This window comes from Nelumbo nucifera, chromosome 2 (genome assembly GCF_055504915.1).
Source record: "Nelumbo nucifera cultivar China Antique chromosome 2, China Antique-T2T, whole genome shotgun sequence".
Classification (NCBI taxonomy): domain Eukaryota; kingdom Viridiplantae; phylum Streptophyta; class Magnoliopsida; order Proteales; family Nelumbonaceae; genus Nelumbo; species Nelumbo nucifera.
This window is the reverse complement of record NC_142650.1, coordinates 39,166,801-39,193,167: the sequence shown is the minus strand read 5'-3', so window position 1 is coordinate 39,193,167 and position 26,367 is coordinate 39,166,801. Positions and strand designations below refer to the sequence as shown.

The 26,367-nt window shown below is 42.5% G+C and overlaps 2 protein-coding genes across 2 annotated transcripts; both read left to right on the top strand.

The window, feature by feature from the left end:
* The first annotated feature begins 13,567 nt into the window (after nucleotides 1-13,567).
* XRCC3 (homolog of X-ray repair cross complementing 3 (XRCC3)) lies at nucleotides 13,568-14,780 on the top strand. The gene has a single exon (XM_010261550.3). It carries the CDS (start codon nucleotides 13,658-13,660, stop codon nucleotides 14,543-14,545), a length of 888 nt encoding a protein of 295 aa, XP_010259852.1. The 5' UTR covers nucleotides 13,568-13,657; the 3' UTR covers nucleotides 14,546-14,780.
* A 3,665-nt stretch (nucleotides 14,781-18,445) lies between these two features.
* On the top strand, nucleotides 18,446-26,161 carry LOC104599147 (acyl transferase 4-like). The gene is made up of 2 exons (XM_010261549.3): nucleotides 18,446-18,916; nucleotides 25,140-26,161. Exons 1-2 carry the CDS (start codon nucleotides 18,497-18,499, stop codon nucleotides 26,022-26,024), a joined length of 1,305 nt encoding a protein of 434 aa, XP_010259851.1. The 5' UTR covers nucleotides 18,446-18,496; the 3' UTR covers nucleotides 26,025-26,161.
* The last annotated feature ends 206 nt before the right edge of the window (nucleotides 26,162-26,367 follow it).

Here is a 26,367-nt window from a genome sequence, read left to right as displayed (position 1 = left end):
CGGTACGCTGTTTTAAGTGCCAAGCTACTTGCTTTTTTGCCACGTGCCGTGATTTGCAAGGTCGGGCCAAATCTTCCTTCATCAATTGCCCCCCACTCCTCGTGCTAAGGGTCGCCCTAGCGCGGGGAGTTCGCAAGGTGTCAGGTAGATTTGTCCTGCACTTTGAATCTTGGTTCTGCCGGCACGAGGTGTGTTTGTCAGGGTTTCTTGGGCTTCTTCGAGCGTCCATTTATGCGGAAAGCGTGTTGGTTTGTCTAAATGCTGATAGATGTGGCGGCGCGCGTGTTGTTTCAAAATTTCAAAAAAAGCGCGCCACTTGGGGGCGCGATAGCGGGCGTTTTTTCAAATTTGGAAAAGACATGCCGCTGCCGTTTTTTCTGAGGAGACGTGCGCTGGCGTTCCGTCAGTTTCGGAAAGATGTGCGCCGGCGCTGTCAGTTTCAGGAAGACGTGCACCAATCACGTCTCGGTCTCGGGGGACGTGCGGTCAGTGCGGTCGTAGGCCGTCGGATTGGTTTTGATCTAAGTCGTTGCCTTTCGGTCACTGTGAGCATAAATAGCGGGGGGGGGACCCCAGTTGTTGTCACTTTTGTATTTCTCTCAAGCTCGCGTCTAAGTTTCAGCTCGCATCCAGTTCGCGTCCAGGTATTTTCAGTTCGCGCTCAAGGTCTTCTATTCGTCCGAGCTCCTGTGGTCTACAGCTTTTGTCCGGGTGAGTACTTTCCTGGATCTTATCACTCCCAATGTCTAGCTCGGATGGCTCAGATAGTCCTTTCAGCGGGTCTGATGTAGGTTCTACGAACCAAGTTGCATCCCCCGATAGCCCTAGCGTGCCGGAGGTAGAGCTCGAGGAAGAGTTCGAGCCCGTAGGCCGTGGCGCTTCGGGTAGTTTGGCGTCCACCTCTCACCGGGGTCGGATGTTAGACAAGTTCAGCCCTTCGACCATGACGCCCGAGGGGCTCCAATCCCTCATTACTTACTATAAGTTGCCCGGGGAGTATGCTTATTTCATACCTTCGGGTGGCTTTCCTTGGGAACACGGTCCTAATGAGATCGTGATATTCCGGGAGCAGCTCACCGCGGGGCTGCGATTGCCTTTCCACCCCCTCTTTGTCGAAGTTTTGAACCACTTCGGCGTGACAGTCGGCCAGCTTCACCCGAATTCCATTCGAAACTTGGTGGGGACAATCTCCCTTTTCTGCGATGAGAGCTTTCCGTTGGACTTGGAGATTTTTTCTTCCATCTTGATGCTTAAGAAGCAAGCGGGTCCTCTCCTCGGGCGCAGGCGGGCTTACTACCTGTCTCCTCGCTCGGGCTTTAAGCTTTTACACGAGCTCCCCAATAAGGTCCCAGCATGGAAGCAGGACTATTTCGGGGTGCGAAGTGTGCTGGGGTGGCCTTTTCAGATCGGGTGGGGGATGGCTGCTCCTGACTCCGGGGTTACGCTTGACAAGGAGACGGCGAAGGGCCTCCGGCAATGGGCGTGGCTTGGGCTGAAGTGTCAACAGTATCTGACGGAGGCCAAGCTCATTGCGGCCGGCCTGAGCTCGGGTAGGTTCTTCACATAGAGACTCTTATCTTGCTGTTTTTCTTGCTTTTTTACTGATGGCGAGCTTCTTTTCGCAGGTGTGATGGATTCGCGAGGGACCCGGGGTGGGCACTTGTTTCAAGGTGTGAAGAGGAGAAAGCGGGTTGCCAAGCGAACTCACGCCGAGATGCCTCAGGATGCGGAGCCCGAGGTGCCGGGCTACCAGCCAGAAGATCCGTCCAGGGAGCCCGAGATGGTCCCTCCGATGCAGAAGCCGGCAGGGGGCCCCTATGCTGAGACTACATACATAGGGGCTCCTACATACTCTGGTGCTCCTGCTTACTTCGGGTCTGCTCATACGCGAGCTGGGCCCTCGGGCTCGGGGGCCCCGGGGGATTTCAGGAGTGTGTTGACGCCGACCCATGCTCTTCAAAAGAGTAAGGAGGCTATCTTCCCCGAGGAGGTCGCGGCGTGGACTGATCTTCCTCTGCATCAAGTGGCCTGTCGTGCCGTTACCCATGCCATGGTGGTAAGTGTTCTCCTTTTTTAGAGCTCTTTGGCTTTTGTTTCGTTGGTTCTTTTGATCATTCGGTCTCTTTTGGTAGGTGAATTCTTCTATTCACACCTTGGTAGCTCAGGTGGAGAGGAGCTCGAGGCAGGTGCGAGCTGCCGAGGAGGCTGCTCGTGCTGCTGAGGAGACTGCTCGCTTTTCTCGGATCAGGCAGGCGAGGTCTCAGAGAGATGCCGAGGCCATGGGAGTGGTGGTGAAGCACATGGCGGACTTGAGGCTGGATCTGCAGCATCAAGTCGAGTATCTTCAGGAGGACATCAGGGAGAGGACGTAGATCTTTTCTCAAGGCATCGAAGATGCCAAGAAGAAGGCCGTCGATGAGTACATCACTTCGCCGGGTTTTGATGATCTGATGGTGGATTCATATAGGAGGGGTTTTAAGCTAAGCCGGTGGATGATCCGGAATACGTATCCCGAGCTCGATGTTAGCGCCATATCCACTTTGCGCATAACTCAGGAGATGGCTAATGCTGCTGACGCCGAGCCAGACTCCGAGTGCGAGGCGGGGCCTTCGGGTTTTGTCAAAGTGCCTTCTGATGATGAAGAAATAGCTCCTGGCTTGTAATTTTTTTTTTGTACTACCCTACCTTTGGAATGGAATCACTTGTTTAAGTGTTGGTTATTCTTTCTCCCGAACTGAGCGTATTTTCCGAACTAAACGTATTTGCCGAACTAAACATATTTGCCGAACTGTTTTCTGCCCGGGTTACCGCACTCGCGCGGTCTGTTTTCTTTGCTTGCTTGTGCTGAGATTCCTTCGTTAGCTTGGCATTCTAGCCCGTAGGCTTTGGTGGTGATTTTATCCAGTTTTCTTGGTGGTCTATAGGTAGTATCACCTTAGGTTGACAATGTTCCATGCTCGGGGTACTTGCTTTCCCTCTAGGGTTTCGAGCTCGTATGCCCCCCCGAGTGCTTTCTTTACTCGGTAGGGTCCTTCCCAATTTGATCCGAGTTTTCCTACGCCGGGTTTGGGTACCATGACCTTACGGAGGACCAGGTCGCCGACGCGGAAGTTCCTCTTCTTTACTCGCGCGTTATAGTACCGAGCTACCTTTTGCTGGTAGGCCACAGTTCGGATGTGCGCGAGGTCTCTCACCTCATCTAGTAGGTCGAGGTTGGTGCGTAACTCATCTTCGTTTGTTTGCTCTTCGTATGCTTCTAGTCGCAGCGTAGGTACTTCGATTTCCGCCGGGATTACCGCCTCAGTGTCGTAGGTGAGGTTAAAGGAGGTCTCTCCTATGGCGGTTTTTTCCGTGGTTCGATGAGCCCATAGAACACTTGGTAGCTCGACCGCCCACAACCCTTTAGCTCGGTCTAGTCGTGCTTTCAGTCCACGGAGGATGGCTCTGATCATTACTTCTGTTTGGCCATTTGCCTGCGGGGTGTGCGACCGACGTGAAGTTCTGATTAATTCCCATACTTTGGCACCATTCTTGAAACTTGATATCCTCGAACTATTTGCCATTGTCGGAGATTAGTACCCGAGGTAGCCCGAAGCGACATACTATGTTCTTCCAAAAGAAGTTCTGTATGTTTCGGGTTGTGAACGTTGCTAGAGGTTCAGCTTCTATCCACTTTGTGAAGTAATCTACTGCCACCACTAAGAATTTTCTCCCGCCTGTCGCTGGTGGGAATGGCCCCAGAAGGTTGATGCTCCATTGGGCGAAGGGCCATGGACTGGTGAGGTACTTGAGGTCGGCAATAGGCTGATGGTGGATATTGGCATGCTTCTAACACTTGTCGCATTTTCGGACGAGCTCGACGGCCTCTGTCTTCATCGTTGGCCAGTAGTATCCTTATCGAAGTGCTTTTTGGGTGAGGGCTCTGCCCCCTAGGTGTCCGCCGCACAAGCCTTCGTGAGTGTCGCGGAGTACGAGCTCGGCTTCAGCCGGTCGCAAGCATCGCAGGTAGGGGAGCGTGTAGGATCGTTCGTACAACCGTTCGTCTATTATGACGTATTTGGCCGCCTGGCACTGCACCCTCTTGGCTGCATTGCGGTCCGCAAGGAGGGTTCCGCCTAACAGGAAGCTCGCGAGTGGGTCGATCCAGCTCGGCTCTGCTTCAGAGACGGGAGCGACCTCTTCTGCCCCACCGAGAATACTGGGTCGAGGTAAGTCCTCTATGTAGACGGTTCTCATGGCATTGTGACTCGTGCTGGCAAGTCGGGACAGGGCGTCGGCCTCAGTGTTCTCTAACCTCAGGATTTGCTTGATGAAGTGTGACTGGAAGTTGAGCAGAGCCTCCTTTACTTTTGCCAAGTATGCAATCATAGTGAGCTCGCGTGTTTCGTATTCGCCTGTAACTTGGTTGACCACGAGCTGGGAATCACTACAGATAACTACGTGCTTTGCTCGGACCTTGTGCGCTAGGTTCAGCCCGGCTATCAGTGCCTCGTACTCCGCCTCGTTGTTGGATGCCGCGAACTCAAAGCGTAGTGCGTATTCCAACTTTGTTCCGCTCGGGCCGCGTAGCACTATTCTAGCCCCGCTGCCCTACTGGTTCGAGGAGCCATCTACGTGAAGGATCCAGGGCTCCTCATCCCAGTTCACGCTTGGTCTAACCAGGAGAGATGCTATACTAGCTGCTACTTCACAAGGTTCAGACTCGATTGACTTGGGAGCTCCGAGCTCGCCCGAACTGGGGATCTCGGGCTCGACCGGCCCAGGGGCTTCGAGGCTAAACGTGCATTCGGCGATAAAATATGCCAAGGCTTGGGCCTTAATAGTAGTCCTTGGCTTGTACTGGAGGTCGTACTCGCTGAGTTCAATGGCCCATTTCGTCAGTCGACCGAAAACCTCGGGTTTGAGTAAAACTTGTCTCAGAGGTTTGTCGGTCAGGACGATGGTGTGAGCCTGGAAGTACGGGCGGAGTTTCCGAGCTGCTATCACCAGTGCGTATGCTAGCTTTTCTATCTGTGGGTACCTTGTCTCTGCTCCCTGCAAAATTTTACTAACATAATATATGGGTCGCTGGACCCGGTCTGTTTCTTTTATTAGTACCGAACTGACCACCTCGTCGCTTGCCGAGAGGTACAGTTCTAAGACCTCGCTTTCCTCAGGCCGGGCTAAGGTTGGCACACTGGCGAGGTAACCTTTTAGCTCGTCAAACGCGAGCTGGCAGTCTTGGGTCCACTTGAACCCTTTGCCTTTGATTGCTTTGAAGAAAGGTAGGCAGCGGTCTGCTGATTTGGACATGAAGCGGCTCAGAGCGGCTATGCGGCCGTTTAGCCTCTGAACTTTTTTTACTTTCCGAGGTGGTCTCATATCTAGGATGGCTTTTATCTTGTCCGGGTTGGCCTCAATACCGCACCGATTGACAATGTAGCCTAGGAATTTGCCCGAGGTGACGCCAAAGACATATTTGTTGGGGTTCAATTTCATGCTAAACTGACGTAGGATTTGGAAGACCGAATCTAAGTCTTGTATTAATTCTTGTGAAAACTGTGTCTTGGCGACCATGTCGTCTACATAACACTCTATCTTCGTGCCAATCAGGGGCCGAAACAGCCTATTTACAAGTCTTTGGAAGGTCGCCCCAGCATTTTTTAATCCGAAGGGCATGACCTTGTAACAGTACAGGCCGAACTCGGTTATGAAGCTGGTTTTTTCCTCATCGGACTGGTCCATCCGGATTTGGTTGTATCTTGAGTAGGCGTCCAGGAAGCTTAGCAACTCGTGTCCCGAGGTCGCGTCCACTAGGCGGTCAATTCTGGGGAGGGGGAAGCAATCTTTCGGGCAAGCTCAGTTCAGGTCGGTGTAGTCGACGCACATGCGCCACTTGCCGTTCGCCTTTTTTACCAACACAGGGTTGGCCACCCAGCTCGGGTAATGGACTTCCCTTATGACGTCTGCTGCGAGGAGCTTCTCGACCTCCTCATCAACCGCCCTCCAGCGCTCTGGGGCTAAGTTGTGTTTCTTCTGTCTAACGGGTCTGACTACAGGGTCAGTGTTAAGTTTGTGAGTTATAAGGCCAGGGTTAATACCAGGCATATCGGCCATGAACCATGCAAAAATATCTAAATTTTGAAGTAAAAAACTCACCAGTTCGGTTCGTAGGGGCTCCCCGACGGAAGCACCGATCTGGAGTGTGCGAGCTGGGTCCGTAACCGAAGTCGGGATTGCGACTGTTTCCTCTATGGGCGGAGCTCGTTCCTCGCCTTGCTCCGTAGGCCGCTCTAGTTCGAGGTCATCGGCTGCCTTGGTTTTTCCCTTCAGGGCGGCAACGTAACACTTGCGGGACTCGAGCTGGTCGCCCCGCACTACCCCCAACCGAAGTCCGTAGGGAACTTCATGGCTGAATAGTAGGTGGAGACCATCGCCCGTAGGATATGCGTGATCGGCCGCCCTATTATGGCATTGTATGGGGAGGGGGTCGCGACCACCAGGAAATCATGGTTGAGTCTAACCGCACAAGGCCATGCGCCGACTTCCACAGGTACTGTTATTTTTCCGAGGGGCCTGACTTCCTCTCCGTTGAAACCCACCAGGGGAGTGTTTGCGGGCTTCAGTTCACTCCTCTGTAACTGTAGTTGGTCAAATGTTGATTTAAAGAGGATGTCCACCGAGCTGCCCGAATCTACGAGTACGCGTCTGACCTCAAAGTCGCTGATCCTTAGTTTAATGACAAACGCGTCATCGTGGGGGTAGTGGACCCCTCGCGCATCGTCCTCTGTGAAGAAGATTGGTTCTTCGGTCTTTGGTCTCTTTGGGGGGTTCCGTTCCTCGAGGGCCGCTTCGCGAACTGAAGTCCGGGCTGCTGCCGAGGTACATCCTGCTACCACCGAACCTCCCACAATTACATGGATGGTTCCCCGAGCTGGCCTCTCTTCCGGAGGCTGTCACTGCAATGGTTCGGCAGGTCTACTGCTAGATTCGGGGGCATCCTTTACGTGTTCCCCTGGCTGACCTGCCTTATTATTATTGTTGTGCTATACAAAGTTTCTCAAGTATCCACGACGGATGAGCCCCTCTATCTCGTCCCGGAGATTATTACACTACTCGGTGCTATGCCCATGGTCTCTATGGAAACTACAATACAAATTCTTATTTCTTTCATTCGGATTTCCCTTTAGGCGAGGTGGCCACTTCACGTATGGGGCGTCCTTGATCGCCATTAAGATCTCGGTCCGCCTTGTGTTCAGTGGCGTGTAATCCGTCCGAACTGCTAGGGGAGCTCGGAACGACTGGTTCGGCTTTGGCTCTCGGGCCGGGTTTTTCCGGTCGACTAGGTTAGAGGGCTCGCCTTCCCTCTTTCTTTTCTCGTTCCCGCCCTCGGTTCATTGGTTGATTTCTTCCTCTGTCCTCATGAACTTGTCCGCGAGCTTGAGGAATTCGGCCACGGTTGCGGGCTGGTTAGCTACCATGTGCCATTTGAATTCTTTGTGCGTTACCCCTCTTTTTGCCGCCGTGAGCTGCACCGTGGGGTCCAACTGCGGTATCTGCAAGCATGCTTCATTGAATCGCTTGATGTAGCCCCGTATGGATTCTCCTTCCCTTTGGACTACTCCGAAGATGCTTTCCTCTGTTCTGGGGCACCGTTTGCTGGTGACAAAGTGTGCGGTGAAGACCTGCACGAACTGAGCCCAGCACTTTATCGACCCGGGGGCCAGGTTCCTGTACCAAGTGCGGGCTACCCCCCTGAGGGTGGTGGTGAAGGCCACGCACATGCACGATTCGTTGGCCCTGGCGAGGTGCATTTGGGATTGGAAAGCGTCCACGTGGTCGTTGGGGTCGAAGGACCCGTCATACTTGTCCAGAGGTGGGAGCTTGAAATCTCTGGGCAAGGGGACCGCCAGGAGTTCTGATGCGAGGGGGGAAGGAACTGAGAGAATCGGGGCAACCCCTACCTCGTCCGAGCTCGTCTCTTCTTTGCCTCTGAGCTCTGGCAGGACACGGGTGGCGGTTTGGCGACTTCGCCGGCACCTTCGCTGTTGGGTGGGCCTTGTACTGGCGTTGCTGGCCTCCGTGTCGCCGAGTTCGATGGGCCCAGAATGCTAGTAATCTGCTGCTGCCAGTGCACCGAATCGGTTTTCCGTGAGTGGGAACTCGGGCTTGGAGCGCCGAGGTGCCGATCTCGCGGGCGAGGTTCCCGACCCGCCTACGAGCTGCGAGGCGGGGATGATTTTTTTTCTCTCTTCGGCTTGGGGACGAGGCCTGGCTATTAGGGGGGTTCTGGGGCCTGGAGGCCTTTCCTTGGTGGGGGTGCCCATCCTGTGGGGAGGCCGTGGCCGGCCTCGGAGCAGGGTGGCGAGGTGGAAGTAGTGGTTGGTTCAGTGGCAGTTGAGGGAACTGCTGTTGATAGTGATACTGGGAGATGTTGTGCAGCACTTGGTGCTGGTGAAGCTGGTGTTGTTGGAACTGTTGCATTTGGGCTTGCATTGCCCGCATGCACTGCATCAGGTCGTCCAACCGGTTTTGGCTGGCTGCCAGGGGGACGACAGTCGGTTCAGTAAAGGTTGTCTCAATAGGGGGAGGAAAGGGGATGCTTGTGGCAGGAAGGTTTACGGGCGCCACTGCTTGTGGCGCATTCAAATTGGGGATTCCATCCACCGAAAGGGGGATGGTGAACTGTCCAACGCACACCACGGGAACTTGAAGTTGTTCCCCGGTGGTGTTTGTCTCTGTGCCACGTCCGGCGTTGCTGGAAGAGGCCATGAGTGTTGGGTTTTTTGAAGAAGAAAAAAGGGGTATGAGAGTTTGGAGGGAGGCTTTTTTGAAGCATTCCCACAGACGGCACCAATTGATGAAGCGCAATCCGGCCGATCCTAGCTGTCAACGACCTTGCCTCTGAACTGAGTAGCGGGGAACCTGAAACGGAGAAGATGAGGAAGCTCCGGGGAGAACCCGGTGTAAAGGCTCCGAAGCTTAAGTTAGATTCCTTCAAAGGCAAGATAAACCAGATAGTGCAAAGTTTGCATACCTCCTCTTTGGGGGTGGAGAGCCTTTTATAACCACCTCGCGCACTCACTCCTAGACTCCTGTCAGGTCGGGAATGAGTATTTCCGTGCTTCTGCCAGTTCGGGCATCATCACCTCTGCTGGGGCAGAACCGTCACTGCTCCTTTTGTCCGAGCCATCTCTGTAACTAGAGGTAGCGGTGACAGGTGACGGTGACATGTGGCCGTTTGAAATGCGGCCGTCAAGCGTCAGATCCCAAGTCAGTCGGGTACACCGCCCCTGGATACGGACTCCTTCGGTGTCAGGTACGGCGTGGTTCGTCCAGTTCAATGCTCCGGAAGCGAAGTACCTGGGGCGGCGCGTGAGGCGAAGTCTTGAGTTCGGATAAGGGGGGCCCCGAACTGTCATAAGACGGGCCAGTTTGGGTCTCTGCTTTTGTGTGACTCGGGACCAAAGGGGGGGTTCGGGCTCCTCGTAGGGAGTTCGAGCTCTAAGTGGGGAGTTCGGGCATCTTGCTAAGGAGTTCGGACCGCTAGTCTCTTCCCTTTGGCGTTTGTACCCTCGGTACGCTGTTTTAAGTGCCGAGCTACTTGCTTTTTTGACACGTGCCGTGATTTACGAGATCGGGCCAAATCTTCCTTCATCAATTTTAAAATAAAACGACCTAAATTAATGAATAGGATAAAAAATCATCATCATCATCTAAGCCTTCTCCCAACTATATAGAATATATTTGGGCATTTAGGTGTCATATCCACTGTTACATTGTAAGCACTCAAATCATTTGTTATGATTTTCATCCAATAGTCCATATGATCACTCAACATCTCTAACGCACAAAATCAAATCTACATAATGGTAGGCCTTTCATGGTAAGTTCAATGGATCTCACATGCACCTTATTTGCCCCCACTCCCTTAATCCTATGTTAAGTGTAATATAATAATATAAAAAAATATATAAAATGTTATTTCCACTTGTCCTTTGGTTTGCCCCAAGCACTTATATCTGTTTCAACTTGATCACATATTCCTAATAGGTGTTGTAGATGGTCCTCCATGAATATGATCAAACCATTTCAATCTACTTTCTCTCATTTTATCACCTACTAGAGTTACTCTTGGGTTTCTTCGTATAACTTCATTTATAATCACGTCCTTCCTAATTTACCATTCGTCCATTTAAACATTTGCATTTTTGTCACACCCATTTTTTTTCAATATGATATGCCTAACATATCATATCAGTATCTAGAGGGATCAGTATAAGGTATACCATGACTAGCACAATACACATCTAGTCGTGCATATTAACACGAAACGTATGAGTATTAGTGCATATGGCATGGTATTGGCCAATACACACTTCTCTATTAAAAAATTTGCAATTAAAGTGATTCAAATCCGTCACTTAATCTCAAAAACCTTGAGCCACTAAGCCACCATATAACTTGTGATAATAAATGAAATAAAATAAATTGTATTTACTTTATCGTCAACATGCAATAGAAACAAATACTACATGTTTATTCAACAAATCCAACTTAAAATTAAAAAGAATAACATTGAAAAATTAGTATTTTATAAACGTTAATGGAATAAATAATCTATCAAATTTACATTTATATTTTTACTCTCAATAAATTTATACAAATAAAAATATTAATAATATAATAATTATTGTAGTACTTAAAATTTATAAATTTGCACATGATATGTATCTTATAATTTTTATATATTTTTATAAATTATTAATTAATATTTTAATTTATACTAAATTTTACAAAAAAAAATTGTTTATAAAATATTCAAGAATATAATATTAAATTGAATTTATCAAATCCACTAATCTACATTTATATTAAAAATGATTTTTTATTTTAGAAAATTTATAGAAATAAAAATGCTCATAATGGAATTATTATTTTGGTAATTAAAAATTATGAACTTGCATTTAATTCTTAGAAATTTTAATAGATTTGATATATTTTAAGTTAAGATTATATAATTTTATAAATTATTGATTGATATTTTAATTTACATTTTACATTAACATATTTATTGTTTATAAAAATAAAATAATTGTTTATCAAACATTTGAAATTTAATATTTGTTTGACTATTTTATTAATGTTGAAAAGTAAAACAAGTAAAATAGAAAATAATTGATATAGTAATTAAAATATATTAATTGCATAGGTTTTGATTGATGGAATATCAACAAAATTGTATTATATCTATGCATCCCATTATCTTAATTGTAATATATGTTTTCATATTTACCATTAAAATATACATTTGCCATGTACTTATCCTTATTTATGGCTATTTTGGACCTAAATTTAGTGTTGTTGATATATTTACAGAATTTGTATGTATTTTCCTAGCATATCCAAATGTTTCTATATCATTTGCCTATATCCATGCATTTCCAAAGGGTATATGTATATGTTTTCACATCCAAGTTGTCTAATACGATACTCAATACTGATACTTTGTATTACCCAAGTGGTCAAACCCAAGAGGGGGATAAATTGGGTCCTTCAATCAATCTTTCACCTAAGGTCTCCCTATTTGGGTGAGTAAGTATGCGAGTGAGTGTGAGTGTTGTGTTTCAAGATAAACAATTGGGTGTAGTAAATAATCACAAGTAAAATGCAAGAATAGAAAACATGAGAACACCACGCATTTATAGAGGTTCGACTCTTATAGCCTACATCCTCTCCTTAGGGACACCGCATAAGATAGGTGTACAAATGGATCGGATCATGATCCAATCTGATCTGAATCCGATACTATTTCTGTCGAATTTGGATAACCCTCTGTAAGATTATTTTTGGATTGGATCTGATAATGGGATTCGATTGAAAATCAAATTGAAATCCAATTACCCCATATCTGATTCAAAAGGATCCAATCCAATCTGATATACATACATACACATGTACGTATGTACACACACATAACATATTTATTTATAAAAAGACATGTATATTTTTGTTTTTCTTTATATAAATTATTATATTTTTCTTCTTTTAATAATTTATTAAAATTTTCAGAATTTCATTTAGATCTAATCATATTCAGATATCCGACATCCTTAACGAATCTGAATTCGAATTGCCAATTGTGAGATCTGATCATATAGGATTTAGGATATGTGCTATCAAATCAGATTCGGATATACCTTGATTCAAATCCAATCCGACCCAAGTCATTTGCATCCCTAACATGAGAGTTTTAATCTATTATACAAATTAGACCTCTAGGTGCCAACAGGACCTTTCCCGTGTTCAATATCTGAATACTTCAACGTAAAACTAGAATTCCTCTAAGCAATTAGAAGCTACCACTCTCTTGCAAATACAATGATATTACAATCAATAACCAATAATATTTTGCCTCTATAATGTTAATAAAGCAATACAAGCCAAACTATCTTAATATGCAACAGAACATAATAAATGCTTAGGCTCTATGTGGCTTTTTGGGATAAAACTGCAATTTTGGCTTTTCTCACTCAATACTTTCAAGCTCAAGATTTTTTCTCTTTATTCAGTTCAGGGAAAGCTCAATAGATCTTTCTTTTGGTTATCTATAGTTTCCATCTTGTTTTTCTTGTTAAACCCTTTGAATCTCTCATCTATTCCTTAATTTTTTTCTCATTCTTCAATATTATATATCTAGGGTTATCAAAATGAACAATATGATCATTTTTAATCTATTAAAGATTGACCAATCTTCTATTGAAAAGTTCTAGAGATGAATTCCAAGAATTTTCAAAGCTTACTTGAAAAGGAAAGAGCCCTTATAGCTTAAACAGTAAATAAAACATGTTAGCAGATTTCTTGTGCGAAGTAGTTGACTTCTCAACTAGTATACTATTAACATTAAGTAGTTGACTGCTGCCATAGAATGTTTTTCTTGTTGTGAATAATCAATTGAACCACCTTAGTCTTGGAATGTTTTTCTTGTTGTGAATCAATATTTGACTAAATAAATGAAATCGAATTCAACTTTGTGTTTTCCCTGTCCAGTAGATGTCGATTCTAGTTTGAATATCTTTTTTTTATTCATGATTCTAGTTTGAATATCAGTAATGATAATCTTATGGAATCAGAATCGGAATGGTCCATTCCCATAATTTATTTGGTTCAGATAGAAATGAGAATAGAAATTAAAATAAGCAGGAATGAAATTTGATTCCCAAGGAAAGGGCAGGGAATGACCATTCCCTCAAATGGGGGAATACCATTCCAGCAAAAATGGGAGTGGAATTCTGATTCCGCCTAACCAAACAATTGGAATCGGAATAGCCCATTATAATTCCGATTCCAGACCCCTATTCCTGCAAATCAAACGGACCCTAAATTATGTACAAAAGCATATATAAATATGTAGAGGCCAGACCGGCCCTAAAGTTTGTAGGCTTGATATAGGGTGAGGCCTGAACATAAAACCTAGGCCGAAACCCAAGCCCGGAATATCGGGGCGGGCCGGGCCCGGCTGAAAATGATAACTGCGGGGTGGGTCTTGACTCTTTTCATTCACTGAAATTTCGCGCCATGGTTTGAAAGTTGAAAAAATTCCAAACCGCGGTAACAACCTGCACTTCCATACTTGCTATCAAACTCTTTTTCACAAAATAGCGCGTACACTGCAGCGATGAAACCAGAAAATCCCCTTCATCTCACCACCCAGAAGTGCACCACTGGTTGTCCGATCCTCGACCGATTCCTTGCTGGCGGCATCCCCTGCAACTCTATTACCGAACTTGTTGCAGAGAGCGGATGCGGCAAAACCCAACTCTGTCTCCAGCTCGTCCTCTCCGCACAGCTCCCCATCTCGCAGGGCGGCCTTGCTGCCTCCTCTCTTTACTTCTACTCGGAATTCCCCTTTCCTTTCCGTCGCCTCCAACAGCTCTCTTCTTCCTTTAGCTCCTCTCATCCTGACCTTTTCTCCACTCACGATCCCTGTGATCACATCTTTGTCCGTGGACTCCAGTCCGCCGATGAATTGCTTGGCCTATTAGACAGAATTGATACCTTTCTCACTAACCCACCTTCTCGGTTACCAGTAAAACTGATCGTGATTGATTCAGTTGCCGCACTATTTCGCTCGGAATTTGAGAACACCCCAGGTGATCTGAAGCGAAGGTCATCGCTCTTTTTCGGGATTGCAGGGAAGTTAAAATTGCGGGCAAAAAGGTTTGGTCTAGCCATTGTGATTACGAACCAGGTTGTCGATTTGATCGGATCAGATACTGCCAACGGTGTGAGAGTTGGAAATTTAAGCTGTTTATATTCATCGGGAAGACGGGTTTGCTCAGCCCTGGGTTTGTCATGGGCCAATTGTATAAATTCTAGGCTTTTCTTGTCAAGGGTGGACGAGATTGCTGGTAAAGAGACTGCTGTGAAAGACGATGAAGGTGGGAATTCAGTCCTCGTATGTACCAGGAGGAGAATGCACGTCGTTTTTGCGCCACATTTGCCGGAATCGTCCTGTGAGTTTGTCATTGTGAGAGAAGGGGTTTTTGGGTTGGATGAACGATGATCCTTCTGTTGTTTTCTATATTTATTGAAGACAGTTTCCGATTAAAGGGCGGTGTGATCTTGTTTTTTGGTCGGGTAGCTTTCTTATTTGATTAGGTCTGTTGAGAGATACAACTTCGAGCAAGAAAATGGCAATAGGTAATTTTCTTATTTGACTTTTGGTGTGATTTTTCATGCCTTATGTTTGTAACTATTTCAGGATAAAGATAAAAAAAGAGTTTCATTTTGGGCCTTGAGGATCAATTGAATACACATTCTTGGGTTTTTTCTGCTCCAAATGTTCATTTTTTATCATCCAATGTGTCATCTAATTCTCTTTATCAACCATTTTTTATCAATGTTTGTATGATTGATAAAGAAAATTAGATGACGCTCGAAAGACATTTGTAAACGGCTGATTAAAGGTAACTGATGAAGCGCATTTCGGTAGTTCCTGTCCGATAGGTGACTCGAATGCCTGACTGAATAACCCCTACCTGGAATGTGGCTTGGATGCCTGACTGAATGGTTTTTACTTGGAAGGTGGTTCTGACGCCTAACTGAATGGTGACGAGCTAGAGAAGTGGCTTTGATGTCTAGCTAAGTGGTGACGAGCTGGAGAGGTGGCTCTGATGCGGCCTGCAAGGACACAGTGTCAGAGTGCCCGGGTTGCTTTACCTGGGGTGGGCACTCCGAAGCTTAAGTTAGTGATTCAGAGATTTTTAAGATAGCTAAATGTAAGAGAGTTGGAGAGTTGTGAGAACTAAATTGCGTCTCCCCCCACAGGGTTGGAGGTAAGGCCTTTATATAGGCACTGTTTGGCGTGAGCATCATGCAACACGTTTGGGATCTCCGGAAGGACGTGCCTAACTGCTCCGAAGTCCTTGGAGGTAGTCGTGCACGTAGGCCAATCATTGTGCCTTACTCGGTTTCTCCCAAAACATTCGGTGTGAGAGCTGACTTTCGAGAGACCCGGGAGTAATGGGATTCATGCAGAAATCGACAGTGAGCACGTCTTGTAGGTCGCTAGGTCGGCGCTAGAGGCAGGTTGCCAGGTCGACAACAGAAGCAGGTCGCCAGGTCGGCGCTAGAGGCAGGTTGACAGGTTGGCACTAGAGGCAGGTCGCCAGGTTGACGCCAGAGGCAAATCGCCAGGTCGGCACTAGAGGCAGGTCGCTAGGTCGGCACTAGAGGCAGGTCACCAGGTTGGCGCTAGAGGCAGGTCGCCAGGTCGATGTCAGAGGCAGGTCGCCAGGTCGGCACCAGAGGCAGGCCGGCGACAATGCCAGGTCGCTAGTTGGGACTTCATCATTTTGGCTAAGGCAAGTTGTCGCCTAGGTGGTTCTGGGTGTCACCTAGTTGTTTCGAGATGCCATGTGTCATGATGTTAGTGGAGGGCCAAATCTGCCCTTATCAATTGCCCCCCACTCCCAAGCTGAGACCAACTCAGCGGAGGGAGTAGATTTGTGCTTTGTTGTAGGTCCTTAGGCCTGTTACCAACATATTTTGAGGTCGGCTTAGGGGTCCTTGATGCTGAAGGCAGTTTGGCTTCCCCTTGTGATATGTGTGTCAATGTTGGAATTTAAATAGCGGGTCGGTGCCACGGTTGCGCTGTATTAGTCCTTTAAGGTGTTGGTCATCTACCCCTACGATAAGCCACAAGGAGCTCAACCTGTGGGGGCAGCTTTACAAACTGCAAGTTGAAAGCTCGCACGGGAACCTTGAAAGGCTCAACCCGCAAGGGCGATTGTAGTCTGTTGGCCGCTGACTCTTGCGGGAACCACAAAGGGCTCGACCTGTAGGGGCGACCTCGCGAACAGGGCTGACAAGGCTTGTCCAGGCTGATTACGTGTGTCGCTAGGTCGGCAGAAGCAGGTTGCCAGTTCGGAGGCAGGTCTCTAGGTCGCCGGGTCATCAGAATTTTGGCAGTCTAGTTTTGTTCTTAGCACCTCAACCTACAGACACCTTGGCAAGACTGACCTGCAAGGGCAGCTCCACAACCTGTTGGTCATAAACTCTCACGTAAAGCATGGAGGGCTCAATCTGTGGCGCGACCTCATAGTTTGCTGGCTATCAACTCCCACGAGAACCATGAAGGGCTCGACCTGTGGGGTGGCCTCACATTCTATTGGCTGTCAACTTTCGCAGAGAGCATGTAGAGCTCGACATATGGGAGTGGCCTCACAGTTGAGGAGATTTTGTCTAGGCAAGGCTGCGAGAACTCGTTTGGATTAATCACTTTGCTTCTGCCCCCCTAGGGGGTTCTTTTGATCAAGCGCTATTGTTGTTGCTTGAAGATGTTATTACTCGAGGCTCAGAGAATTGGGTGAGGACATAGCCTTTTGTAGCATTTCCCACAAACGGCGCCAATTGATGAAGTGCATTTCGGCAGCTCCCGGCCGACAGGTGACTCGGATGCCTGGCTGAATAATCCCTATCTAGAATGTGGCTTGGATGCCTGGCCGAATGGTTCCTACTTGGAAGGTGGCTTTGACGCCTAACTGAATGGTGACGAGCTAGAGAGGTGACTCTGTTGTATAGTTGAGTGGTGACGAGCTAGAGAGGTGGCTTTGATGCGACCTGCAAGGGCACAGTGTTAGAGTGCCCGGGTTGCTTTACCCGGGGTGGGAACTCCGAAGCTTAAGTTAGCGATTCAAAAAACTAAATTGCGCCTCCCCCCACTGGGGTTGGAGGTAAGGCCTTTATTTAGGCACTATTTGGCATGAGCATCACGCAACACGTCCGGGATCTCTGGGAGGACGTGCCTAATTGCTCCGAAGTCCTCGGAGGTAGTCGTGCACGTAGGCTAATCTTTGCGCCTTACTCAGTTTCTCCCAAAACATTTGGTGTGAGAGCTGACTTCCGAGAGACCCGGGAGTAATGGGGTGCATGCAGAAATCGACGGCGAGCACGTTTCGTAGGTCGCCAAGTCGGCACTAGAGGCAGGTCACCAGGTCGGCAACAGAGGCAGGTCGCCAGGTCGGCACCAGAGGCAGGTTGCTAGGTCGGCGCCAGAGGCAGGTCGCCAAGTCAGCACTAGAGGCAGGTCGCCAGGTCGGCGCTAGAGGAAGGTCGCTAGGTCAGCACTAGAGGCAAGTCGGCGATAGTGCCAGGTCGCTAGCTGGGACTCCATCATTTTGGCTAAGGCAAATTGTCGCCTAGGTGGTTCTGGGTGTCACCCAATTGTTCCGAGATGCCATGTGTCATGATGTTAGTAGAGGGCCAAATCTGCCCTCATCAATAAGTATTAAATTGACACTTTTTTTTTTTTACAATACAGAATACTAATCAAGAAATTTTCCATTTTTTTTGTCAAAATCTCTACGCCAATTACAGAGGTCTCCCGTGCTCACTTTTTTTTACATTATTTTGCTTCAGCAATTTGGTCTGTTCTTTTGGTAGCTTGATTAACTTTGTTTGTATGTCTAGGATATAGTACTTTGTTTGTCCATTTTATTATATTCTACCTTATATTGTAGCTGAGCATTGGTGAATGAATTTCGCCTTAAAATAAAAATAAATGGAAAAAACAAAACGTCCAATAAAGATAAGCGTCAAGACTCCTAGAAGCAAATACATCTGAAAAGACACAACAGTTTATTAAGTGAAAGTGGAATATGGCCAAACCAATTAGTAAATAGCTTGGACTTTTGTATTATAATTGTCACTATCAGATTTTCTTCCTAATCTTTGGATTGAACATTTAATGAATAATAATTTGTCCAATCTTTAGTTTTCTTGCAGGCTAAATGGCAACTACCCCAAGTCATTAACCCGTGAAACCCACCAAACTGAATTATATACATGGGGATAACTTGTAGAACAAGCATATTCTTGACTTCTAACACCAAGTCCAAGAAAAACTACAGGAGTATTACTGTATTAGATGGCCTGTTCCAACTATAAAAACACGTACTTGGCTTTTATTCTTGTAGTTTCTCACGAATCCAGATCCTCTCACTCATCACTAGCTATGGCTTTCTCTGTAATAAGATCAGCTCGAAGCATGGTTCGGCCTGCAGAGAAGACACCCTCTGGCATGCTTGATCTTTCATTCATGGACAAACTACCAGTTGTGCAGCACGGTGTTAGATCATTGCATGTATACAGCCATGGCCATGAACCCGCGAAGATCATAAGAGAGGCTTTGTCCAGGGCTCTGGTTCCATACTATCCACTTGCGGGGAGGCTGAAGAAATCAAGCAATGGAGATATCCAGGTTTCCTGCACTGCGGAAGGTGTTTGGTTTGTGGAGGCGTCTTCCAATTGTAGCCTGGCTGCTGTCAACTATTTTGATAACAATTTCAGTACTACTACTCTGCACGATGAGGATGAGCTTATTCCGGATCACCCTCCAGAGTCGGATGGCCTGGATCTGCCCATCAGAATGCAGGTACTTATTTGAAAGTTGAAACTCATCTAACTCGTCAGTCGCTACGAAAATCACATTCATCAATGTTTTGTTCAATTGGGTTTGTAAATTCTGAACAAACTGAGAGTCGTGTAATTCAGTAGGGAAATAACATCAATCTAATTGGCAGAGAGCGCCCCGAGAATATGACCAATAACAGTCCACACATTAATTTCTGATCACCAAAATAACAGCAGACAACTCTCCTAATTCACCATGTTAACAGCTGGGGCTAGAAATCATCCAAGTGTTTGTAATTCTTTATAAACGCAGGTGGTTGGATCGTTCAATAAGAAAGTAACCAATTGATTCGTTACAAGTGTTTTTTTGACGGTATCATAGTCAAATTCTCTATCTATTTATATATTAGTAAATGTGCATGTGCATAGTTTTATGAGTAATTTTGGATAGTAATAACTGTAATAATAATATCAAGGATGTATATATATATATATATAATTTCTTATATGATCTTTTATATTTCTATCTAAACTTAAATTTTATTATTTAATTATGACACTTATTTTTTTGTATAAATGAAGGAATTACATTAGGGATGTCTTCTAATTTTTTTATATATTTTGTTTTTTTTATTTTTTTCGATAGTTTTTAGTAGTTTTATCTATTTTTTCATTTTTTATTATTTAATTGTGACATCATGGGTCAACCTAGACTATTGAATTCTTGAACTATTCCATGAATGGAAAACATTGATACAATTTTAAATTTTGTATTCTATTTCCACCATTGATAAAAATAATTCTTATTTATCACAATTATTATATTTAATATGATGGATGTGCCAAATATTCTATTAAAATTTTCTACTTTTTGTATTTCTATATTTTTTAATTTTATTTTTCAATTATAACAACATGGGTTGATCCATTTGGCTTTAAATTTTCTATTTCATTATATAATTAATACAAATAATTCTTTTTTATTACACTTATCTTTTTTTAATATGAATTAATATATAATATTAAAGATGTGCCTAAAATTTTATACTATATACATATTGTAATTTTTTAATATTTTTATTTAAAAAATATTATTTAACTATGACTTCATCAAGGATGGAAATTTCCCCCATAAAATCGGGCCCCGCCCCGCCCCGAATGGGGCAGGTTTTCCCCAACCCTAAACAAGGACGGGGCAGGGATGGGGAAAATAATTTTTCCCTGAACCGGGTATGGGACGGGGATGGGTTTTGTATATAATTCCCCGAACCCGAAGGTAAATTAGTAAAATATCTCTAGGTTTAATATTAATATTTAAAATATCTCTAAGTTTTCTCTAAATTTTTAAAATCCTAGGATCCCATAATTTTATTTTTGAATTACCCCTAAAGATTATAATTCAATTATAAAATACCCCCAAATTCCTATATCCTATGTATAAATTGTCCATAAAATAGATAATTTTTAAGTAATTGTCTTAGAGCGGGAAAAATTCGGGATTCCCCATCCTTGATGGGGAATGGATGCCTTGCTCAGAACACGCCCTGCCACCGGGGACGAGGCAGGTACGGGGTGTGACTTCGGGGTGGGGACGGGGTGCCTTGCCCCAAACTCGCCCCGTTGCCATTCCTAGACTTCATGGGTTGATCCAATGATGGGAATAATTGAACCATTGGCCCATCGCTTAAGGAGGAAAATGGTTTCATTTATGGATTAGTTTCAAATTTCGTATTTCCATCATTTATAAAAGTACTTTTTATTTTTCATACCAATTTTTGTTTAATATGACAAAATATAATATTAGAGATGTGCCTAAGATTTTCTAATTTTTTACTTATGTACTTTTATCTATTTTTAAATTTTTAGTATTTAATTATTTTATCATAGATTCTCCTACTTGATCCAAACGGTAGAACTACTTGCCACTTAGAAAAGCCAGTTTAGTTTTTAGTTATTTTAAAAATATATGTTTTATACAATTAATATTAATGTTCATGGGTTTAATTAGTGAAATTTAATGATGGACAAAAATACCTTAAATATAAGATTCAAAGACAGAGAATGGGAGTTAATGCCTTGAATATGAGACTTAATGAGTAAATAAAATGCACTAAAAAGTAATATCTAGCTTACAATTTCTGCCCTCACAATAGAGAGTGACCAAATTCAAAAAGAGAGGTACTTTAGTTAAAAAATTCCAAAAAAGATAGATATAGATATCTATCTATATAGATTGGCTTAATAAAATATTAAAAACAATTCATGAACAGAAATGATTTTTAAAAATATAAATTTTCTTTTAGGAGAAAATCAATGTGTGTAGGTTCAAGCTGGGAGTTCACTTTGGCTCTTTAGGAAATCCTCCAAGCACACCTACAACGGTGTTCCACTCTTGAATACCTCAAATACAATAGACAACAATATAAATACAAATGCCTCGCTATAGACATATAATAACAAATGCTAATCAAACTATATCAAAGCAAGGGAATGCACAAGTACAAACTTAAGCTCTTGAAGAGGTTCAACAAATATAAGTGAGAAATAAATAAGCCAAAAAGGCTACTCAGTTTTTTTCACTACAAGTTAATTTAGCATAGAAATCTGTTCTTCTAGAAAGACTTTTGCTCACATTATGTTCTCTTTTTATAGCTGATATTTACAAATCAAGTTCCTTAGTTTCTTTAAGACAAAAGTACAAAACCATTGATTTATAATTATTGAAAGCATATCATCATTACAAAGTTGTCTAAAAAGGATTAATCCATACTAGGAATTATTTAGATTGAATTTCCAACAAGATCAAAAGTATGCCATAAGAAGTAATAGCCGTTATGCCTTCAAACGGTCAAATTGGGTAGGGTCAGTTCAAGGCCGGTTTGAAGTTGATTCCATTCAATTCCATGTAGAACTTATCCATTTGCTCACCCCCAATACCATGTAATTTAATAAATTAATATTATATTATTAGATTGGACTTATTTTAGAAAGCCCGAGGCTAACTTGAAAAATAGTTAGCCCCCGTGCTTAGAATCCAAGCCCATATATTATGTAAACCCTTAGTTGAAAGGAAAAAAAAATAATGAAAATGTTATGTAAAACTCAAGTAAAATAGCTATCGTGTTTACACTTTTGATGCATTGATAGGAAATAATATTGTGAAAATATAATTAATTAATTTATTTAGTTGTTTTCATACCATCCTAACTGGTGCTTTAGATGGTGATTGAAACATCAATATAGGAAAGAGAGGATTCCTAATTAAAAAAAATTAATTTAAATAATTATCAATTGTTACACTAATTATTTAGTATTAAGTATTAACAGTAATTAATGGTCATTTAAAGTAATTAACGATCACTAAATTACTGTAATTTATAGAAGTTACCGCAATAAATACATAGTTTAGTGTTAAATAACTACATTACATAATTTATGGAAATTTACATAGTTTATAGTAATTTACAGTTATTACCAAAAATATTATTAATTAAAATAACTAACAATATTTAACAGTAATTTAATAATTATCAACAGTTACACAATTTATTTAACGTTGATTATTAATAGTAATTATTCCATAGTAATTAACTGTAATTAATTATGTAACTATAATTTAATGACAATTAATTACTATAATTAATTAATAATAAACAATAGTAATTCAACAATTAAACTAATTAATAAATGATTGGAAAATTTTAATAAGTTCCATTAGTATTGGATACTACATTTATAATTAATTACCATAATTATTGGAAATATATTTATGGGTTTGGGGGATGATCCTTGGGTAGGAATGATAATGATTAGTTTTGAAGTGAGGATCAAACTCCCCGTCCTGCTCTCGAGTTTCAAATTAATTCTTGTCTTTGACCCCAATCCCCATCAGGAAAAAATTTAGCTTGTATCCCCGATCCCCAATGGAGATAGGTTCCCCATCGGGGACTTGAATCCCCAAATTTTTTTAATTAAAAGTTTGTTTTTAGAAAGGTATTTATTTAAAATAAAGAAAAATTAAAATGCAAATAATATTTTAAATATATAATATAATATAAATAATATTATATATTATATATTTAATATAATATATATAATCGAGGTCGGGGCAGGGTGTGAACTTCACCCCTGTCCCCATCCTAGTCCCCAATCAGGTATTCCTATTAATCCCATCCCAAATTCCCCATTCCCACTTGGTTAGAGAGGCCAGATACTCAATGGAGATGGGGGAAAATTGCCATCCCTACCCTTGGATTGTGAATCCCCATAGAGCAACAAATTTTAACCCCAATAAACCCTAACATCTTTTTCCTTGCACTGGGCCTGTTAGTTAACTCCAATGAGAGAGAGAGAGAGAGAGAGAGAGAGAGACTGACATGTTTTCCTATGTTTGCTTTGAAAGAAAAAGTAGGGGAACCTGTACAAACCTCGAAAAATCCCTACCTTTCCCTGCCTTAATTTTCTTTCAAACCAAATACAGCATAAAAATATCCCTCCTTTGTGGCAGGTTCATCTACAACTTATTTTTCAATCTACCGTTGGTTATTTTACTCTTAATTAACTTGTAATAAATCACTGCTTCTACTTATCAGTGCTATAGATAAGATTGGCTTTTGCATTTATTTCAAGAAGTTAAATGATATTTGATTTATGATTAAAACTTATTTCCTAATAATATGATTAATTCCAATAAATCCGATAACCTATCAAAAAATAACATTAATTCCAATAATTAAAAAATGATATGTATTTTGTTATCTTAACTTAAAATTTTATTCAAACCCTTTTAAGAGCGTGAAAAGCTGACATATCTATTATATGTATATTAAAGAAAGGTCATCAGGCTAAAGCCTCTTTCCATTCAGACATGTGGCGTTCTAATTTTACAGAAAACAGTATTTTAGAAATGATTAGTTACATTTTCAAATAAAATTCAAAATTCAAATCACTCTTTCAAAATATTTAAATTAATAGATGCATGCTCAACCAAATAAAAAGCATACATGGTGAGACCCATTAAAAGGACTACCACAAATACACTGGTTCAAATATTTGTTTTCCCCTTTCATTCAAAATCTTAAAATAGATGCATAGTCAATCCAATAAGAAAAATACATGGTGGGACCCATTAAAATTATCATAAACTTGGCCAAATTGTCTCACACTTCTTGGTTAATTGAAATTAATTGACAATTATTCAAAACCACAGTTATTGAAAATTGTGGTTAATTGAAAATAATTGACATAATTATTAAAGACAAATTAAACTGGTTTTTTTTAATACGCAAAACAGGTATTTTTTAAACCACCCGGACCACATAAATTGACCCATTATGTCTAACCCGTAAACTATATTGGTCATTCAATTCAACTTGACCCACTTTTTTTATAAGCCAACTTGACCCCTTAATTCAATGAAAATTTATTAGTTTAATTTAACAATTTATAGGTCCACATAAGTTGATTCATTTATGTTTAATTTGTACACCATATAGGTCATTGACTTTAAATTGGCCCCGTAGTTCAATTAAAGTTAATTACTTTAACTTAAATAATTTAATTCAACTAATAGCTTATCTAATTCAGATTAATTAATAATTTAGTACATAAAACTAATTATTCAATTCATTAATTCATGTACGTAATTAATATATAAAATATGCATTATTAAGTTTACAAAAAGAAATACAAAATGATCCAATAATTATTAAAAATGATTATTCCAAAAAAAAAGAAAATGATTGAATAATTAGTAAAATGGTTAAATAACCAAATGAAGCTAATTAATAATTTAATTAAAGTTAATTAAAATGTGATAACAAAAATTAAAACCAACTATTTAAATAAAAAATAATTGGATATGTATTACATGTATAAAATGTAATTGTCTATGTTAGCATCATCTCTCCATCTTTGTACAAAGAAAAAGCATAAATTGTTAATTGCAAATTAAACCTGATTTAACTTTCTAAAGTAAATAAAAAACTAAAATCAAATTTATCATATAAGCATAAGTTGTGGTCTCAAATGAAATAATAAATGATGTGGTCCATTCTTCTAGATAAAATATGGTAAGTCTTAAATAAAAAAAAATCTATAAAAAAAACAAAAAACGTAATATATATATATATATATAGAATATTCAAAAAAATTGAAATAATTCAGATCGTTCTTTTAATAACCCTTCTGTATGACAGATTTACTTACCCAAAACTCTAATAAAATCCTTGTTTTATCATTTACAGGTAACCCAGTTCACATGCGGTGGATTTGTCATAGGCCTTGTAGTCAGCCACGCCATGTGTGATGGCCTAGGAGCTGCTCAGTTCCTAAAAGCTGTGGGTGAGTTTGCTAGAGACCTCCAGCAGCCAAGCCCAAGCATTGCCCCTGTATGGAGCAGAGAAGTTATTCCGACTCCTACACGTCTATTAGCACAAGCAACGACCAAGCAAAAGCTACTGCCACAGCCACCACCTCTCTTATTGCATGACTACAAGCTAGAGAAAGCCGCTTTTGACATTTCATCAGACCGAATCAGTCAGCTTAAGCGTGAGTTCCAAGAGTCTACGGGCCAAACTTGCACAACCTTTGAAGCCATTGCTGCCAGCATCTGGAGTAGCCGAACTAGAGCTGTAAGCTTCCATTGTGACACAAAAGTTACACTCATGTACCTTGCTAATGGCCGTCAACTCTGCAACCCGCCATTACCAGAAGGTTTCTACGGTAACTGTTTCTTCCCAGTAAGCATAAAGGCATCTAGCAAGACTGTATCACTGGCGTCAAATGCTGAGGTGGTTAAACTGGTACAAGAAGAGAAATCTAGGCAGAAAGAAGAATTCAGCAAATGGATGGATGGTGTTTTCTCGGAACCTGGTGAGAACCCATATGATCCCTCTATCGCTTACAAAAAGTTGGTCATCTCTGAGTGGGGTCGATTAGGGTTCAATCAGGTTGATCTGGGGTGGGGTCCCCCTGTCCACATGATTCCACTTGACGGTTATGGCATCGTCCCTCTTGTGATAATAGGGACCCCACCTACTCCAAAGAAGGGTATCCGTCTGATGACGTGGTGCGTCAAGGGGACCCACATGCCACATCTTGTTGAGGAGATGAAAAGTAGTCTGGCTTGAAGAAAACAAGAAAAAATGTGTAATAAGTAAGCAGAAATTAAAAAAAAAAAAAAATTATCCTAGAATATATTCTTAGAGTTATTATCCACTTGTAATTTAATTGTTACGCCACCTTAAATTCAGTTATATATCTCCCAATTTGCACATGCAAACTCTCCAAAGTCAATTCTATATCTATAAATACCTCTCCAATCTTGGAATGAAATCACGAATTCTCTTACTTCTTCCTTTCTTGTCTGATATTTTTCATGGAAAAACCCTGCCACCACTGTCACAGAGCAATGTTGAATGCTCTATGGATCAAGAACAAAGTTGGTTTCGTAGATAGATCAATTGAGAAACT